Genomic DNA, 20,944 nt, shown 5'->3' with positions numbered 1-20,944 from the left:
CTTTCCCCAAATGAGCGAAAGGAAATCTAAAGGACCACTGGAGCTAATACACTCTGACTTAATGGGAAAACTGCCTATGTCCTTGGGAAAGGCTCAATATTTACTAACCTTCATAGATGACTACTCTAGGCACCTTACTGTGAAATTCTTGGCGAAGAAGAGTGATGTGTTTGCTGCATTCAAGGAATACCAAAATGAAGTTGAACTGCAGCATGATATCCGGATAAAGGGACTTCAGACAGATGGAGGAGGAGAGTATTGCAACAAGGAATTCGAGGCGCATCTCAAAAAATGTGGGATAGTGCACAGGAAAACCGTTGCTGCGTCACCGCAACAAAACGGTGTCGCAGAAAGAGCGAATAGAACAATTATAAATTCCACCAGGTGTATGCTTGCAGAATCAGGCCTACCAAAGGAATTTTGGGCTGAGGCGGCAAATACTGTGGCATTCGTGAAAAATCTAAGCCCTTCCCGTGCCATAAATTTTCAGATACCCTTGGAGCTGTGGCGAGGGGAAACGGTGAAACTGAAGACATTCAATTTTCTGAGGGTGTTCGGTTGCAGAGCCTGGATGTATGTGAATGGGAGAGATAAGTTGGATAGCAAAGGTGTCGAGTGCGTTTTCATAGGCTATGAAACAAACATTAAGGGTTACCGACTGTGGCAATTAGAAGCTAAGAAGGTCAAAATTGCCCACAACGTTATTTTCCAGGAGAGCAAATTTCCGTACAATGCGTGTGGTATGTCAACAGAGAACAAAACCATTGTGGTACTGGAAGAAAACTGCGAGGGCATGCTGGAAACTGAGAAACATCATGAGAACGAGGAGGTAAGAGAAGGCACTGAACCAAGAACAAACGATGAGCCAAACTCCAATGACACCCTGTCGGAAGACGAAGAACCCTTCTTGGGATGGGAAGAGGAACCGGTAGTGGAAATCAGGAGGTCTGCTCGACTCCTGTCAAGACACTCGGAAGCACCTTCTTGTCCATACGGGTGTATTACTATGTCTACAGAGTCTTGCTCCCACGAACCAAAGAGTGTTGAAGAAGCTTTAGGGGGCAGTGATGCGATAAATTGGAAAAGAGCAATGGATGAAGAAATTGAAAATTTGACAAGCAAAAACACTTATGAAATTGTTGACAGGCCCAAAGGAAAAAATGTTTTAGGGTGCAAGTGGGTCTTAAAATTAAAGGAGAGCTCGGATGGAAGCTCCGTACGGTATAAAGCAAGACTGGTAGCACGTGGGTTTTCCCAAATACCGGGGATAGATTTTACTGAAACTTACTCTCCAGTGGTGAAGAAAAAGACAGTTCGTGTCCTCCTAGCTTTATCAGTGAAGTTGGGCTGGGTCAGGGAATACCTGGACGTCTTGGCTGCGTATCTGAACGGGGTCCTCACCGAGGAAATCTACATGGAGCAACCGCCGATGTACCAAAAAGGGAGTGACAAGGTCTGTAAACTGCTAAAAAGTATTTACGGCCTGAAACAGAGTGGTAAGGAGTGGCATGACACCCTTGACGGTATCCTAACTGGCTGGGATTTGAGAAGGTTGAAGAAAGACCCTTGCGTATATATAGATGACCACAAGGAACTAGTGGTATTTGTCTACGTTGATGACCTGGGCATATTCGGGACGCGTGAGAAAGTGGAGTATATGAAAAAGAAGCTGTCTGGGACTATCGAAGTGAGAGCCATGGGGGAGATGACCAATTTTCTTTCAGTGAACATCATTTCCACAGGTGACTCTGTATTACTGGATCAGTCTCACTACATCGAGCAACTGCTGCGTACTTTTCAAATGACAAATGCAAGAGGAAAAGCGTTCCCCATAGAGATCAACCGTGATGATGGAACAGATGCTGGAAACAAAGCTTTTGACAAGCACTTATACCGCAAAGCGATTGGGAGCCTACTACATTTGTCGCAAACAACAAGACCGGACATTAGCTTTGCAGTGTGCAGGTCTAGTCAAAAATGTGAGACCCCAACCCTTCGGGACTGGCAAGATATTGTACATGTGCTCAGATACCTGAGACAAACCAAAGACTGGAGGTTGAAATTTACCAAACAAAATGGTGCTGCCATATTCTACTGTGATGCAGACCTAGCCAATGATAGGCATGACAGAAAGTCTATAACAGGAGTTGTGGCAACCTTAGCGGGAGGTCCTGTTATCTGGGTTTCGAGAAAACAGGCCTGTGTTGCTGATTCCACTGCAGTTGCGGAATATTATGCAATCTACGAAGCAACAAAGGAAGCAAGATGGTTATCGCAGTTCATGTCTGAATTGGGGCAAGATGGCTCTGCGCCCAGCCCTTCCGTGATCCTCTCTGACAACGAGACGGCCATAGCCATGTGTAAGACATGGGAAGTGTCTGAAAGGACGAAACATATAGATATCAAATATCATTTTGTGAGGGACATGACGGAAAAGGGGAAGATACAGGTTAAGCACATCACTGGCAGGGAGAACCCTGCTGATTTGTTCACCAAGGCAGTGAACGGTGCGCGCATCAAGTACCTGTGTGAAAAACTGAATCTTGCACGTGTTCCTTGAGTGTCTGTCATGATTGTTAAATTTTGAGATTTAACCAGGAGCTATGAATGACTTGAACGGGGATATGTTCTGAAGTTAAGTCAAATAGTGTTTGATGGTTTTTTTTTTGTAAGTTCACACCGAAGGTTTTATTCAACGAACACATACTGTGCTGAAGGAAATCTTAGTTTCTCTAACCTTAAGTGTCTCAAGGGGAAGTGTTGGATATGTTTTGTGAGACACATAAGTCACGAAAGTAATAATGTTTTATTTGTATTTGCTACATAGACTTTGATTTGACTTCCTTTGTTTAGGTGCCATCTTGTTTTTTGTATGTGTACGAATGTTGTTATCGTTGCAGCCATGTCGGCTCTGTGTGTACTGTGCGATACTAGTAAATAGAGATTGAGTTAAAAGCAAAAGGTTGGTTACATCATTTATTGAAACCTACAACAATTTATTACTAGTTTAAGAATTTAGAAAAATTACACTGGCCAGTATAATTAAAATTTTTAAATGATTTATGGGAAAACAGAGATGTAACTTAGTTACTGATATTTCGTCTTGTCAAAATACTTGTTGTTTGCTGCATAGTATTTGTCAAAATAAATTTACAGGTAATAATTTATAAGTAGATTCATAAAAGGTGCCCAACAAGTTTTCTATAATTTATAAATAAACTAAAAGAATACCATCCCCACATAATTAGTATGGATAGTATAATGTGAAGCAACCACACACTGTGTTGTTGGACAACATATTGTTACTGAATGGCATTGAAGAGCATTGGAACGGAGTGATTCACTATACTATAACAGATGGACAGAACAGGGTTGCAACACAACAAAGCCTGTCTTGTAATGCCTTGCTGGACAACATGACAGATGAAAAGGGAGTGCACCCCACCAAGAATAAGATGGGGGCAATCAGCGATGCTTCAAGACCGACATCAAGGAAGGAACTTTCAGTGTTCCTGGGATTGTTGAAATGTTACGAACGATTACTACGGCACAGCGACCACTCTGCAGGCTCCTGGATCGTGAACCACCACGAAGTGGACAAGTGCGCGTAATGAGAAGTTTTCAGGCCAAACAGTCATCGCGATCGAAGAGAGTTCTCGCTCCTTACGACCCTGGTAAGCCATTGGTTCACACTTGCGAGGCCTGTAAGAGTGGATTAGCCGTGGTGCTGGCTTATGTGATAAAAGGCAGAAGGGAAACCCTTTGGTTTTCACGTTCCATACACTAAAAAAAAAAAAAAAAAGCTGAACGCAATAACTCATGAGTGGACAAGGAAGCGCTGGCGACAATATTTGAGAACTAACAGCTCGACCATTCACCAGACTTCAGAAATCTTATCCCCGAGGACGTTATGGTTGTCGCCCAGCACTTCATACCGGCCATGAGACAGGCCAAGCAGGCAACACCACTGACAGAGGTCCACGTCCCAGCTGTGAGTGACGCACTGATGCTGAAAGGTACTCACTACTGGATGCACTGCACAGTGGCCATGATGGAGTTGGCACATGAACATACGGTGTCGCAGATGGATAGACATTGAAACTAGTAGGGTTCAAATTCTTTTAAGCAGAAAGATATTTCATGGGGAAGCACTAGAAAACCATGAGATATTTTGGCCATTTCAAAGACAAAGGTTTTTCATAGTAGTTATTTCTTCTCAAAATAGTTTAAACTAACTAAAATACAAAAAAAAAAATCAGTGTATCATGGGAATTATGTGACATATTCACCTACCACTGTCTCTCTCACTATACAGTAGCTACTATAGTCCCCAGGAAGACCAGAGAACTCTTCCAAGAAATGTAGAATTGGAGTAACTATCAATTGGGTTAAACCACTACACTCCTTTTGTGATGGGCAAACTGATATAAATTGCAGACAGTGAACAGATACTTTAGAAAAAAATGTCAGAAGATTGGCACAGGGTCAGCCCGAATGTTCTCTTTTCTACAGCCCGTGTCAGCAATGGGATATCAGCAGTCACAGCAGAACTTCCCTGAGCCGTAGGGTGAGAACAACCCTCTGGCCAAGGGGGTCAGACACACAGTCAATCGAGTACTCTAGATGTAAAAGTGTGGAGTTTGAACACTGGTGTCAGGGTTGTTCAGTTTAGGCCTTGTTTCTTTCTTTTGTAGAAGTGAATCACAATCTTACCCCATAATTTGCCTCAACAGACCTCTAAACGCTGATGTACACACCCTAGCATGCAATTATTACCTTTCAGCAAAGAGTTTTTGTTACCAAATATTTGTTGAAAAATGCCATCTCTCGACTTAGCCATCTAGATTTTTCTTGCTTATCACATGAAAATGAATCATCATAAGATACAGGATAAAATAGGTTTTGTTCCACATCCATACGGATGTACAGATAGATAGATAGATTGCAAAATTATATGTTTAAATACTCACAAATAATTCAATATTTGTGAACATTTAACTGACAAGAGCACTCACCAGCACAGCGGAGGGCTGGCCCTCCACGGCGGGCGCGAAGGTGACGCAGCGCTCGTACAGCCTGTCCTCGCGGCTCTCGAACCGCTCACACATTTCCTGCGCGCCCAGCCGCACCTCGCACAAGTTGTCCAGGTGCACGGCGTGGTTGAAGCTCATGACGCGCTCGTGCTGCAGCTGGTCACGGCCCTCCGTGTGGCTGTGTCCTGCGGCCCACCACGCCCGACACGGGGCTCAGCCCTCAACAAGGCCAGGCGTGCTCCGTGCTGTCCACCCGCTCACATCCGGCTGGACGTGTTGCAACCATCTTCAAGTTAACAGTTTCTGACCAAGGCATCGGGTGAATGACTCACCCTGGTCACTTAGTCCCATCTTGGCTGTATTTGTAATATATTGTCTTAACAAGTTCTTTGCACTAAAGTCGATGCTTGCGTGAGTGTATCCAGCCCCCCCTCCCTCCTTTCCACCCCTTCATCCTTCTCATCACCTTTCCAAAGTGGAAAAAAAAACGAGCAAGGCCCCTTAGTTAGAGAAAATGTGTAATTAATCCTCACAAACTTTTTTTTACAAATATTTTTTTAATAAATAATGGTTTGCCTTTTGTTATGGTTTATTATTTTATGGCCCCAAACATCCACATGAAAGAAGTTGAATTCAGGAAAATTACACCCTTCTGTTTTAAACTGGATATGCCCTCGATAGCTTGTACATTTATTGTTCTTTGGAGGTTTAGTAATCAAAGAGGATAATTCAGTGTTTGCATTAATGGTTAGTTTCTTTTCCTTTGAAATAGTAAGAATTCACATAATATGGCTGTAAGAATCAGTACATAATTGGATGTAAAATAATTGTGTAAGATTTTTTTTGTCACTTTTAATATTGTCATTAATTTAATTAGGAAGTCTGTTGAAGCTAAGTGCTTTGACGAGCATGGTTCCACGTAATCAGCGCATACCTGAAGGCAGTTGGGGTCAAGGACAGCCACGTGTGCCTGCACCAGGGGATGCGAGGGGTGGAGGGGGGAGGGTCAGTAAGAACTCCTGCTGCCATGATTTGAGTCCCAACCAGTTCTGCAGTTACATGAACTATAACAAGTTCTGGATTACTTTACAAGTATCGACACATTTGCATTGAACGTACTTAGCAGCTGAACTGGTATACTGGAACTGTGTTTTGTTAACTCTGACAGGAGGGGGCACAGCTTGTTTGAGCTACTAGGGTTACCAGCCCCACACCTGGGACTTTTTTTTTTACTTGAAATTGGTTTAGCCTTTAATGGTTTTCAATGAATGTAGTAATGGAGCCTTGTAAAGGTTTCAATAGGCTTCTTTCTGGCTTAACATGCCGATGAGGCAGTGTGTTTGGGAACTTGTAAAATACTTTACTTGAGAACTGTGTAAGCTTTGTTAAATTGATGGTGTATTCTCATGAGGGCCATTGTGGACTGTTTGATGGCGGTAGATTTTGAAAGCCAAGTTTCAGCATGACTAGTGTTGTTTACCGAGTGATTTCTTGATCACCTAGCATGTTTAAGACTCGATATTGTTTACCAAGTGTAGCATGATCACCTAGCAATTATACGGTGTTTGTGTGCGAGTTGTCACTGACCCTGTAGGACTTTATAATTATTTTCACTGCCTTTATGGATATCTGCTGTGAGCTAGCGCCAAGGTTCGACTCTGCATAAAAAACAACTGAGGTTACAGATCACTGGCGAGTACCTACTGAAAGACTAGCTCACATTTTTTTACATAAATTACATTTACGTTAGTATTTTTATTGGTAGTTTTCACGTGATGTGTGAAACTAGTTTCCACTGTGATATGCCAACTGCGAAGACTGCAGCAAGGCAACTAGGCTGCGCAGGCACGCACCAACCAGGAAGTCAGGGCGGCCGCGGCGGAAGGTCTCGGTGATGGCGCCAGAGGAGACGTGTGTCTTGCTGTGCTCCAGTCGGTCCTCGCGCTGCCGGTAGCGCCGCACCACCTGGCACGGCTCCTGCCTGTCGTAGTCCACGTAGCGCGTCAGCTCCGCCACGAGTCCGTCCGGTCGCAGCAGCGGTGCCCAGCGCTGGAGCCGTGCCTTCTTGTAGAGCTGTGTCTTGCTGCCCTCGGGGAACCTGAGCTCGTACGCTGCAGCACACACACTGCGCTCACACAGCACCAAGTGACTTGAGGACAAGGTGCAGCCTCAAACTGACGTGCGGTGACTTGCACGGGAACACGGTCCGGTCGGCTACGTCTTCCACAATTCCTAATATTTCAAGTACTGTGTTTTAAATTCAAATATTTTTTGACTAAAATAATTCTATATATAGAGCAGGATTTTCTTTAAAGGTCGGAGTATTTGTAACAAGTCATTCGTGCAATAAATTGCATTAAATTTCTTACCACACTATAAAAATTTTAAATTGTACGTTATAATTTTATACCTGAATATAAAATCGTAACACCGCATCTCGGAGTGATGAAGTGATATAATACTATGCAACATGCATACACCGTACCACAAGGCTTCAGCCGTTCCATTAGAAGGAAGCACATCGGCACTAGAACTATACGTCCATTGTTGTTCTGTTTGCACCGGCTCTACACCAGAGCAACCACCACCACACGCTGGCACTTGGCTGCAACCACTCTGGCATACTTCTGCATAAGGCATGTCTGTGTCATAGAGGTGTAAAAGTAACGAAAAAAAGCGTACCCGTATGTATTCGTTACTATAACAATTAGTACTCGTTACTTTCGTATCGTTACGTTACTCGTTACTTCTGATACCGCATAACATGCTATGTTATGTTACAGCAACAAACTGAGTGATAATTTGTACGAGTACAGTATGACGTCGCGTAAATAATAATAATAAATTGAATATAAACAATTAACAAAATTTGATAATTAACAGCTTTTGTTAAACAAGAAACAATTAAATCGCATTAGAGCGGCTTTATTATATCTCTTTTAAGATAATAACAAAAAAACGTGAAAATACGCGATAATAAAAACAAAAACATACATATTTATAATATGTAAAAAAAACTTTCTTTCGTTGTTTCTGTTCCAATCTCAAATTTTGTCTACACACACAATACCTTTAATAAAGAGTAAAAAACTTGGACGACGAATTTCCAAATTATACTTTACTTAATAAACAAACATTGTTCTTTGTAACGAATAAGCGCGCACATGTACGAAAAATGCGAGTAACGAAATGCATCCGTGTGTAACGTTTCGTTACTCGTTACTGGATGGCACACCCGTTACTCAGTAACGAATACATACGGTTTGCTACAGCTCTACTGTGACATGACCAGGTGGCACTACCTGCGCGTGACAGAAGCAGAGGCTCGCTCCAGGACGGTGGCATGTCCAGCTGTCGCGACAGCAGCAGGAAGCGTGGCGTGGAGGTGGCCACCGCCGCTCCGAGGCCCGGCCCTGGACGTAGCGCCTCCCACAGCTGACTGTCGTCCAGGTCGTAGTCCTCTTCCTGAACACGCGCGAGGCTGGAGTAGACACGGCAGCTAGGGTAGACCTGCGAGGCTGACATCCCGGGAACACGACAGTCTGCTCCTGGCTCGGAACAAGAAGCTGCCGAACAGGCACAAGGATTCCTACACTGCATGTGGTTGTAGGCGACACAAGACAGTTCTGAGCAGTTTTCCTTCTTCCCACACAAACTCATTCTTCTGCACTATGAGAGAGGAAGTTTAGATAGTTTTAAATTAGTTTAGCCTTTGCGTAGATGTGTACATCTTTCTACTGCTCTTCATTATCAAAAACAGAAAATGGTAGCTACCATGCTGGTATCTTACTGTGTGAGGGCAATCATGACAGTCTAGTTTTTACTGAACACATTTTGTGACCCACAAGAACTTAAGTTTTAAGCTCACAATCAAAGTGAAATATTTCAATACAAATTACTGCAGCTAGCTCAAAACACAAATAGGTACAAAATATCACCATGATATTGTTACCTCCTGACCGGAAAAGAGGGACGGGAGGGCAAGAGTCTCAATCACAGAGATAGTATGTCAAAGTAAACAATATAAAGTTTATTTATAACAAAAGTTTCTCAATTGACATAACACTATAGACAAATATCAGATCCCCAGGCTTGACAATAACTCCAGACACTTTCATCAGATGGCGACTCTAGTGAGCACGTCGCCTAGCTGTGAACACAGCAAAGTAACAATAGTTGAGTTTTACATTCTGTAATCCATGAACACAGGGTTCTTATACTTGGTCTGGGGGATTTTAATGGACCAAAGGGGTCCAATCTGAAGCTAACAGCAAAACTAAATAATGATACATATAAACACAATACAAAAGGAACAGGCAGGGGCGAAGTCTCAGAATAAGTTTAAGTTACGCAGAGCTGATCTGCGTTACAATATTTTACAAGACGTGAAGTAAGACTAAATGGTCACGGGTCCAGGATGTGAAGAACAGGGGCTGACCTCGGGCAGCGCGGGGCCACGCAGGTGGACCCAGTAGTTTTCGTGGCTCCACGCGCTCTCCACGCCCAGGTAGCAGGGGTCGCGCACGGGGCTGGCACGCCCTGAAGCCGGCTCCAGGAAGAAGGACCGCTCCACGCCGTGCCGGCCCGCGCGCACCAGCACCCAGCTGTGCACTCGCACGCCGCTCAGCTCGTCAAGGGGCGGCCTCTCCAGCGCCTGCACCCCGCGGCAGCGCAACCACATGTCTTTCATCACACAATCCACGAAGATCTTCAATTCAACGTCCAAAACTATCTTTCTAGCAGTCAACAATGGCTTCCGAAGTGGCCAAACTGGGATTACTAATTTGCTAACTTTTCTAATTCCTATTTTTGCTAACGTTATTACACATTGTTAGGTGGATTCTTTTTTTAATTCAGATATGGCAAAAGTGTTTGATACTGTTAACCACAACACATAACTTTGTAAACTATTCAACTTTGGATTAACTGATAAATATCTAACCTTGTTTTCTAGTTACTTAAAGGATAGAAAGTTTTATGTTTCGAGTAACAATTTTAATTCAATTTGGAAGGTGGAACTCTGTCTCCCCTTCTTTTTAATATTTTTATTGATTATATCACTAATGAGCTCATCATTTATTGAAATGTTCTATTCGCAGATGACAAAATTTCTAAATCTATTACCTCAATTAGTGACTGATACTTACTGGAGAGACACATTAATTCAATTGTCAGATGGTGTAATACTAATTTAGTTGAACTCAACTACAATAAGACAACTACCATAACATATACTAGAAAATATCATCCTATTATTTTCAATTACACAATGTTAAATCAAACTATTAAGAAAGCTAATGTTATTAGAGATTTGGGGATTTTTCTAGACTCTAAATTACTATTTCATTATCATATTCAATCTTGTTATCTGATGTGAATAGAACTCTTACTATCATTAAATTAATTAAATTCAATGCTTCTAATGTTGATTCCTGTCTCAGTCTTTATATATCAATAATTAGAACTAAACTCAAATTAATTATATCATACACCAAAATTGGAATTTTAATAATAATGTAGATTTACACTCTCATCTTAACATCCTGTAGTCTAGAAGAGATATTTAGATGCTTTATTAGTAATGAAATCTTACGAAAATAATATACCCTGTTATTATCTTCTTGAAAATACAAGAATTTAAATACCTTCCCTTAACTGTCAATATAAACCTTTCTTATGTTCATTAAAGAAATCAAATGATAGAGTTTATAGGATAGTCAAAAATAGTAATATGTATAACAGCTTCATTCATTTAATAAATAAAAAATTATCTATTAAGAAAATAATAACATTAATTCTCTATTCTATCTACCTTTTATTTCTTACTGGTTTACTTTGCCTTATTTTGTTTGTATAGTTTTAATTTGGGCTCTTTTGTGTACTGTTCTTTGGTGTTTTTGTATCTGTTTTTGTTTTATATAACCTTGTTTGTATGGTTTTGTTTTGGCTATGAGCGTTTATTTATTGTGTCAATGTTGTACCTATCAATTAAGGCTAATCATTTGCTGTTTGTAGGCATGGTACAATTATTAAATAAATAAAAACTAAAACAACCATCCCAAGTGAGGTCTGTGGGCCCCACAAGTGTTCTTCAATAAAATACATTTGTAGCTGCCTGATCATGAATACATATATACTTGTAATATCTTCATTTTTGCTGCAATAATTAAGATTATATAAACATGTATTAAATAAATATTACATAGGTAACTTAAACTTTGTATTTATTTTTTAAATATTACAGTAGGAGTCAGGAGAGCATGACTGTTCTGGGGCACACAATGGGTAATTAATAATGCAAATTAGGTAATCAATAAAGAAATTGGCTGTTCACCCCTTTTCCACTAATTGGCTAATAACCCCTTTAATCAATTACCCCTTTGATCATTTTAATCTATTAAATGATTTAATTAAATTTTTATTCAATTTGTTTGATTGTTGTTGAATTCCACTAGTCAACTTCTTTTGGTCTGCATCCATTTTGTTTATCATCTGCAGGTGTCCACCATTTTGTCTGTCCTCTTCTGATGTCATAGTTCTGAAGCTTGAAGGTGGTATTTTATTTTATTTTATATTGTACTAAAATATCTGATAAGAAATGGCCGAGCCCCAAACCGAGGTATGCAACAGGAGGCAAATTGAGGTTAATAACCATGCACCTTGATGGGGCATATTAGGATTAATTGTTTTTAAACTTAATTATGAAAACAAGTGCAATGCAAACTGTAACCCAGTAGAAAACATTTGAAACACTTTACTGAAATGAAAACAGACAGAAACAATTAACTCTTGAGTTGAGATCCACAGATGGATCCACTCGACCAAACATGAACGTGAGCAGCTTGATTGGTGCTGGGCCGTACAATGCCGGATTAAGGGCTCGGTTCAAGGTCACGGTGTGGTTCACTCCCGTTAGGGATTGTAGAAGAACCATCACAAGCATTCATGTTCCCAGCTCCACTCTGGCAGGGGAGGCCACAGTGTTGACGTGCTTTATCTGTCTGTTACATTCCCACCATTCAGTCTGCTTGATGGGTTCTGCCCAACTTTCGTTTCTGTAGTATCATTACACACAGTAAATTTCAATCTTACTTGTGGATTTTTGTAATTCTAAAATATTAAGAGTTTTTTACTGACAATAAATAGGATATTTGTTGTAACATTGCAATTTTTTCATTATCTATTTTTCTTTTCCTCCTTTATGAAGAAAATGCCTTAATTCCCGAAGTAAGTAAAAACACCAAAAACATACAATAAGTATTGTCTGTATATTGGTCAAGGCTCAAGGCACATCTTATTTCTTAGAAGAAGGTCTTGAGTTATAATCAAACAAACATTGCATACATACAACTATTTTTTTTTTACAATATACGTCCTTAAAAACAGAGCATACTAGTTAGCCGGCGCACGGGACTCGAACCCGTGACTCAACCATCACCGAGGAAACAAGTGAAGCAAATCTAAATTACGAGCACATACAAGTTAAATCTTATTAAGATCTTACAACCTTTTAAATAATTAAATATACAAAAATTATGTGATAAAATTTTTAAGTGTTCAAGCATTGAAGGCATATTTTATGATTAAAAACCCTGTATTTACTCTAATTAGATTTAATTCCTCTTCATGTACACTTTACAAGAGGGCGGAAATAAGGTCTTTACGCCATCGCCCTTCTGAAAGGCGTACATGTCAAGTGCTGCCAAAATTTTCAATCAAAAAATTAACTGCTGCTACTATATTTAAAGAAATACAATACCCCTGGCCTTGGTTTTGAGATTACGTAGTGACCAACGACGATCATTTCTAAGGTAGTAGAACATGATTGCTGAAAACTGACACAAAAAAAAACTTTCTATGATCAAATATAAAAAATCAAATAATTTCAATTTTGTTGATGTAGAAAATCCTGTGCACGAACAAACAATTTACAATTTGAGTTTGTTTGAAAGTACAAACATAAAAACTTACAATTTTGTACCTTTTTAACTAATGTGTACTTGAACCAGAAATTATTCCCTGCTGTTATAATTACATGAAACCTTGTAAATACAAGATTAAATTAATCTTTACAACTATACCTACGTATAACACTAAGCTGCCCTGTAAGGGCACAGCTAAACACCCAGATGGCTCATTTAACATATCTCACACAAACACCCACTTCTGTTTCCTCTAGCACTTTACCTCCAGAGCTTTCATTTCCTCCTCCCTCTTCTTTTCTTCAATTTCTTCCAATCTACGTAATTCCTTCCTTTTCCTCTCCAGCAGATACTGACTTTCAAACTGTTGCTCGAGCTGGACGTGGTACTTGGGGGCTTCTGCTGCTGTTGGCTCACCTTCCGAAACCTAGCAGACATTACTACTGTTAGCCTCCTCCAGACTTCCTGGTCACCACACAACTGCTACCCTTCTCGCGAATGCATCCCCAGCTGACAGGCACAGGTTCTCTGTTCCCGTCGTGAAACTACACAGCCAGCTTTACTGCTATGAGTAATAGAGTATATAGACTAACCAATTAATTTTTTATGGTGTAAAAATTTGAAAATATTCCGTTACCTATATACTATGTTTTGATAAACAGTGTATGTAGAATTATTAGAATATTTTTCAAATTTCCTTGTGATATTAACTCTCTTCCATGTATTGAAAACAAAATGTACAAGTAAGTAGTACTATACATTTTTCATGACTTTTATTGAGGTGGTGATCAATATTAATAAAAAAATATTCAAAACTGAAAAGATCTACACTGCAATAACCTTCTGTAGGTACATGATTTTTAAATACATATTAAGTATGTATTTGAATTTATTAAATCTGATGGCAAAACTTTGTGTTTCTAATAGAACTACAGACAAAAAAAAATTGTTTAAGAATTGTGCCAGTACAATGAAAACTGTAGAAGTGAATTGAAATTGGTACACCTCTTGCCCCCTCTCCCTCTCATGAAAATGGCAGGGCAGAAGTATTCATTTGAAGGGAAACTGTGGCCATGTGCTGCTGGCAGGCCCTTGAAGCCAACCCCAAGCAAGCAAACAGCACGGCCAATCATCACGTATACAGTGCACAGCAAGAGCCAGGAGGGGTAAGGATTCATTTTAAAACACGAGGATGTAATTGGCAATAACAGAAAGCAGTGGCATAGCCAGGATTTGTATATGGGGGTGTTAAGAGGCTTGCCCCCCCCCCCCCCCCCCCCCCGTAATAAAGCGGGGGGTCCAAGGTTCCTCCCCCAGGAAAATTAGGATTATAAGGTGTAAAATAGTGCTATTTTAGCAGTTTTCGGTACTTAAATTTAAATATTGTAATGGTAAAAATTTTATTAATTTTAATATGAAATTTGTTTGAGTGATGAATAAGAAATTAATTAAAGATTTGGTGCTAAGGGCTGGGGGAGGGGGTTGAACCCCTAACCCCCCCGGCTGCGCCCCTGACAGAAAGTATAAGTGTTTGTAACATATTTGAGCATGTGTGCGGTTCATTGGGAAATTAAAAGTGTGAAGAATTTATTTCCGGTGTGTTGGACGTGTGAGTCATGAACAGTAGCAGCAGTAACTATGGCTCCGTAAGCGTGTACGGAATGAGGCGAGTGGTCCGTAAAACTAAATCTCAATTCATCGAACTCCTAAAGATCTGGACACCGGGACGTGAGTGCACGTGGTCCTTCGAAGAAGTTACTGTATCTAATCCTAGGATAAGGCGGTAAGATCATGACTGGAGACATGGTCCTCCGAGCCGTGTTATGTAACGAATGGGCGTGACTTAGTCCAATCTATGGTGAATGCCAAACTTAAACTTTATTGTTAATACTTATACCAATACCCCACGCACGTGTTCTTTGCGCTGTCGCATCATGGTATTTCGACCAGATATCGATATCTCGAAGTTTGTACTTATCAAGTCTAGCAACAATCGACATTAACTAGTGTTCGAGACATCTATGTTACGAAGTCAACAGGAAGCACACGTGCAGCTGGTGAAAGGCTGAATGAATCCGTTGATGTCACTTGCCAACAAAGTGAAAGACGATAACGGAAGCTTAGGGTTATTTTGGGCTCATTTCCAAGACATTAATAAGCTAAAATCTGCCTTTGAAGATAGCCAACTTCAGTTAGCATCTGAATCTAGTGTCGCCAGGGAGTCGAGCACATATGATGCAGCTATTGAAGAGTTCGATGTATTGTAATACTGCGTTCAAAAGGTCCATGCCAGGTTAGTGACAGATATGGTTAGCAACAATTGTAAGAAAACAAAAACAAAGTTTTAACTCGCGATTTCTGTGTTCCTTGTCATCCGATCCTAATGATCTGATAGTCCTGACTCCTGTCCATTTTCTCATTGGTAACAGCTTATTTGTGCCACAATATGGTGATGTGAAAGACCCTCCAACTAACAGATTAGATAGTTACCAGTTGCTGCAACAAGCAACACAGCATTTCTGGCTTAAGTGGTCAAAGGAGTACCTTCATACCTTACAGCAGCACGGAAAATGGCAGTAACGAGAAGGGAGTTGACCAAGAGTGCCCTCGTTCTGGTGAAGGAAGACGCCATTCCTCCATTGCAGTGGGATGTTGGTCGTGTGGAATTTATACAGCCCAAGAAGGATGGAATCGCAAGATTTGTCAGTATTAAGACTCGTCATGATTTTAACAACATAGCAGCTTAAAGCTGTGCCGCCTTCCTACTTCTTAAAATCAATGGCATTTCTTGTTTCTTATGCAAATTGGGTTAATTTTGATGGCACGTATTTGAATGATTGTGCGGTTTATAGGGAATTTACGAGTGTAATTAATGTATTCCCGGCATGTTGACGTGTGAGTCAGGCACAGTAGTGGTAGTAACAATGGCTCTGTGAGTAACTATGTATGGAATGAGCATGAGTGATCAATAAAACTAAATCTTAATTCATCGAATCCTGGCTATGGGATGCGAGTATGCGAGGTCTTCAGAATAAGTGCTGGTACATAATCCTAAGAAATGGCAGGTGACTGCCATATTTACGAGAGAAGATGGCGGTAGGATCATCACTGAAAACAATAAGCATTGTTGATTTTTTTTTTTTTTAAAAATTGGTTGTCTATAAAGTCGGTTTACGGACGATAGTTTAACGTGACGTCATAACAAAACATTGATGAAATGATTGCATACTTTTATGAATAAAATTGAATATTTTTTATTGAATTATCACTATTTCGTATGGATACAAAGAATGAGTGAAATGTAATCTACAATTTAATTGATAAATTTACTTTTATTTGCACTCATTAATTCAAATATGTTTATTACTTTAACGAAGAGATTATTTTAACTATAACTTTCATACATGTTTGCTATTTAACTTCTTCCAATCTGTGTTATTCTGTTAAGGATAGGACGATGATAGGAAAAGTAGGAAACGAATGGGAGTGTTTCAAGTTTAATGTGCCTCGAAAAAGTAAAATCGATGGTTGTTCCAATCGAGTGGAAGAGAGATAGATGCGGCGCAAGCGTACAATGAGCGTAACGGGACAATGTGCTTTACGGGACACTTTTTCGTGCGTGCAGCCGGCGTTCATCGATTTATTTGACGTTGTCACGTCAAAAGTTATCATTCCGTATTATGCCTATATTCTATGCATAAGCATGTTTACATGAACAACTACACCAGCAAGGAGTCTAGACAGTCGAAGCCAGGGTACTGTCTGAGGGCCCAAGACACACTAGGCACTAGACACGCGGCACTCGCCTGAGGGGGCAGCTCCTCCGGCCAAGGGGCGTAGTCCTCGGAGGTGTGATCTCCCAGACACAGCTCCCTGCACGCGTACCCCGATACCACATAGGCATCGTACCACGCACCAGTCAGCATCGAGGCCAGCAGTACACTCAGCTCGAAGCAGTTCCCCCTCTGGGTGTGCAGCACCGTGGCGGGGGAGCACAGCTCCTGTGGCTGCAAGCACGCCCCGCTCAGTACCACTGCACACTTCCCATCCAGAACACACGGATACCACGCAACCAGGGGCGCAACAACAGGGGGGGGGGGCAAGGGTATTTTGCCCCCCCCCCCCCCCTCTGAAACCTTGAAGTGGGAGCAAACGGGAGCCAAGAAAGTGCTGAATAATCAATTTTTAGATAATAAAACTGCTTAAATAGCACCATTTTCCACCTTGAAATACAAATTTTCCCGGGGGATGGCCCCCGGCTTCAATAAGGAGGATCGATGATTCTTTATAATAAGGTATATTGCCCCCCTCCTCCTTTTTGGAAATTTAGTTGTTGCGCCCCTGCACGCAACTGGAGCCTCGGAACTTAACTAAAACCCATTTAATTCATTGTTTACAAACTAACATTTTTTAAAGTATAGGTACATTTTCGACTGCAGTACAATTTTGTCACTAGAATGCGTCATCATCTTCTTAGATGTTCTTGTTTGTTGGTAAAATAATACTCCAAACCAAAATTTAATGGTAATGGCATCCAATTTAATTTATGTAACATACAAGCTCAGGCAAGACAAACAAATATAAATACGGTCAGGAGATTCGTCCAAGTGCTAAATTTCCTAGCAGACACAGGCAGCACTGACTAAGACAGCGCTTAAATTAGTACATTAGATAAACATTGAAGGAACGGTACTGACAGGATGTAGAGGACAAATCACTCTGCACTCTCCCCTCTACTCCATGAACTCTCATTTTAATGCACTCACTCCTCCTCACTCCCACTATGGCTCACTCTTAATTCTACTCTGTACTCTCCCTGTGACTCACTCAGTACTTTACCTACGGCAAACTCTGCACTCTCGCTCTGCACTTTCCCTCCAGCACACTGGCTCACTCTCACTCTTATGCACTCTCGCGCTGGCTTAAATCTCACTCTCGCTCACTCACTTACTGGTGAAATCACTCTGGCTCACGCGCACTTTGGTTCACTCTATTACTTGTGTACTCACACTCTGGCTCACTGTCACACTATCACGCTTGAGTGCTCTCACTCTGGCACACTCTAAGTTCGATGCATTCACATGCTATACTCTACATCATGCACACTGGCACACTATATCTCTCTCTCTGACACGCCACAACCATGGCTTACCCTCGGTGGTGCCCTCTGAAAAATAAGTTTGTAAAAACAATTTGTTTGCTTTACGTTTTTAACAGAAATTAAACATTTTTCAGTTAAATAAGAACATTAATTACAATTTTTCCGTTTAAAAGTATTATTTTATTGGATAATGGGAAAATATAATGTTTCTTCTGATAATAAATAAAAAGAAGAGTACATAATTACTTGCTAGAATTTTCGTAAATGTTTATTTTATTCAGAATTTCACCTGATTATGCAATTTAACTGTTTAAACATATTTAATTTCTTTAATTAATAGTTAATTTTTTCCGATGAATATTAAAATGAACAAGTAAAAAATAAAATAAAAAGATCCTAGCGGATATCGAACCTGAGCCCGCATTTTACCAATCAAATTTTCAAATTCAAATGTTTTTTACTATGTCTTTTTCATGCATTAGCACTTTTACATGATACATTTGACATGCTCTGTGCTCTTTTGCCAAAAAATATATACAATTTAAAAGGTGAACATTGGTTTTACATATTATATACAGATTAACAGAAGTTTCAATTGATTGTCTTTGAAGGAAAAATTTTAAAAACCTTCATTATATGTCTGGAGCCATTGGCTCAATGTGTGTGTGGTATTTACACACACACACACACACACACACACACATCATTTATCTATGTTTACACTTTCATCTATATTTACACTTTCACTTTCATTGTCGCTATGGTTGGCGTTCATTTGGTTCATGGTTGCACTGAATGAAACAAGGTTTACACTAAATTACTAAATTGAATATATTAATTATTTACGTTTATATACAGTTTCACTGTCGCTGTGGTTGGCGTCCATGTGTGACGTGGTTTTACGGCACTGTGGTGGGCGTCCGTAGCACTTGGCACTGGGTGGTTTTCACTTGGTATGCCCAGTCAGGGTGGCCTGCCGGGGTGGTAGTCAGTGATGAGTTTGTGTGGGTGTGGGTGTGTGATGATGTGTTTACCAATGTTTTGTATAAGTGTGGACGGGTGTTGTGATGCTTTCTTGAAACAATTGTCTGCGTATTGTGTTACAATTGAGCGTGTGATTGGGGGGGGGGGGGGGGGGTGCGAGGGAATGGAGCTGTATGTTAGTTAGGTACATATTTGTATTTCCCGAGTGTTGATCTGAGTAGTTTATTCAAACATGTGTTTATTTGGTGGAGGCGGATGTCGGGTACATGAGCAAATATTACGGAGGCATAAAGTAAAATAGGGACAATGTACGCCTTGAAGAGGCGCACACGGTCATGGTCTGGTCATGGGGGCTGTAGGGGCGGAGAATGGAGGAGAGCGAATTACATGCGCGGTAGGCCCGGGCAGTGGCAGACGAGAAGTGCGGTGAGAAGCGCAGTGTGCGATCCAGTGTAACACAGAGGTATTTCACTGAATCGCTCCAGATGATCACAGCGCCTCCCACAAACAGTGCTGGGGGTAGACGGGGGCGTCGACTGGTAAATATGATGGCTTCAGTTTTGGAAGGGTTTGGGAGTATACCCCAGGATGTAAAATAAGATGTAACTGTGCGGATGGCCGAGGTCAGCCTGGCTTTGAACGGGATCGTGATGTGTTACCATCAGCGCGGTATCGTCCGCGTACATGACAATCGTAAATTCGGGCGTAGGAATGTCATGAGTGTGAAGGGAGCACATGCATGTTACCACTACACCTCGCCGCTGACTTGACAATTGAAGAAAAAATAACGGTTAAATAGTATCTTTGTTAGATCAAAACTTTAACTGGCAATTGTGGCAAAGTTACAAGTTATTGTTATGTATTCAAACCCAACAACAAAGCTTCCAAATAAATTAAAAACCTTAAGCTTTTCCCGACGTTCAAAACGAAACAGGTTTTTTTTTTAAAAATATACCTACTTTTATAAAAAAAACTGCCATTTAGCCCAGTGTTGATGAAGGAGACACCTAGACACCTACTACTAGCGCCGTTAGTTCTCGGGCCACCGCGAGCTTCACTGAGCCGACGGAGAATGATGGTGCGTTGCCAGACCTGTCTCCATGACCGTGACAAACTACAACACGCACCCGTGAAGTAACGAATATTCGCATATTTCTTGACTTTCGCATTCACAACATTCTTGTGAATATTTTGCAAATATGGATATTAGAAAAAATAACATTTTTTTAAATGTGAAAATAATATTAAATAAGAAAAATATATTAATTTCTTATCATTTTTATTAGAAAAGGTGGTGTTCATCTAGTGTTGCACTCTTGTATACTCTTGAGGATTCTTACTAAGCCTGCTGTGAAGTTGGGAGCTCAACTTGAGCTGTATTTGAATGAATAAAGTGTGTTGCCGTCTTTTTGTATTTTGTTATGGCAGTTTCTTGCACTTTCTGCTCTTTTTTTAAAACATTTTGAATTTTGTGTGAAGCATAGTCAATGTTTTGACATTTAAAAAGGATTTTTATTTTTTTTTTATTTTTGCGCCTGATGAAAAAATTCCTTCAATTTTATAAGCAATATTTTCTCCACTACGACGACTGTCACTGAACACCTCTGCTTTAATCACTATAATTTTCCTTTCGAATTCATCTGTAATCCCATGAAAAATGTTTAACTCGCTAGCGAAACTCCCGAACACGAATCGAAACAGATGTCACTAGTTAATGACTATTTTTAAAATGATTCAGCAATTCGAGTATTTATAGCTTCATTTACCATATGATTATCGCTGATAAATAAGTAAAATACTGACGATATTTTAAATGATAGGTCGGACACAGGTGCTTTATAAGTCTTGCGAATCCAACACATTCCGTAAAACTAAATGGCTAGTCTTCCAGCACAATCATTTCT

General features: G+C 40.5%; 1 protein-coding gene across 1 annotated transcript in view; it reads right to left on the bottom strand.

The window, feature by feature from the left end:
• Window positions 1-20,944, bottom strand: part of LOC134542400 (dynein regulatory complex subunit 7) — a 73,825-nt gene that overhangs the window by 11,255 nt on the left and 41,626 nt on the right. Inside the window, exons 4-9 of the mRNA XM_063386603.1 lie at window positions 16,762-16,962; window positions 13,221-13,382; window positions 9,472-9,687; window positions 8,336-8,498; window positions 6,887-7,144; window positions 5,016-5,218 (exon numbers count right to left, since the gene is read on the bottom strand). Coding sequence (XP_063242673.1) covers window positions 5,016-5,218; window positions 6,887-7,144; window positions 8,336-8,498; window positions 9,472-9,687; window positions 13,221-13,382; window positions 16,762-16,962 — 1,203 coding nt within the window. The remainder of the gene's footprint in view (window positions 1-5,015; window positions 5,219-6,886; window positions 7,145-8,335; window positions 8,499-9,471; window positions 9,688-13,220; window positions 13,383-16,761; window positions 16,963-20,944) is intronic.

The sequence above is a fragment of the Bacillus rossius genome (genome assembly GCF_032445375.1).
Source record: "Bacillus rossius redtenbacheri isolate Brsri chromosome 4 unlocalized genomic scaffold, Brsri_v3 Brsri_v3_scf4_2, whole genome shotgun sequence".
In the NCBI taxonomy this organism is placed as follows: Eukaryota; Metazoa; Arthropoda; class Insecta; order Phasmatodea; family Bacillidae; genus Bacillus; species Bacillus rossius.
The sequence above is the reverse complement of the archived record's forward strand: the minus strand, read 5'-3'. Positions and strand labels throughout refer to the sequence as shown.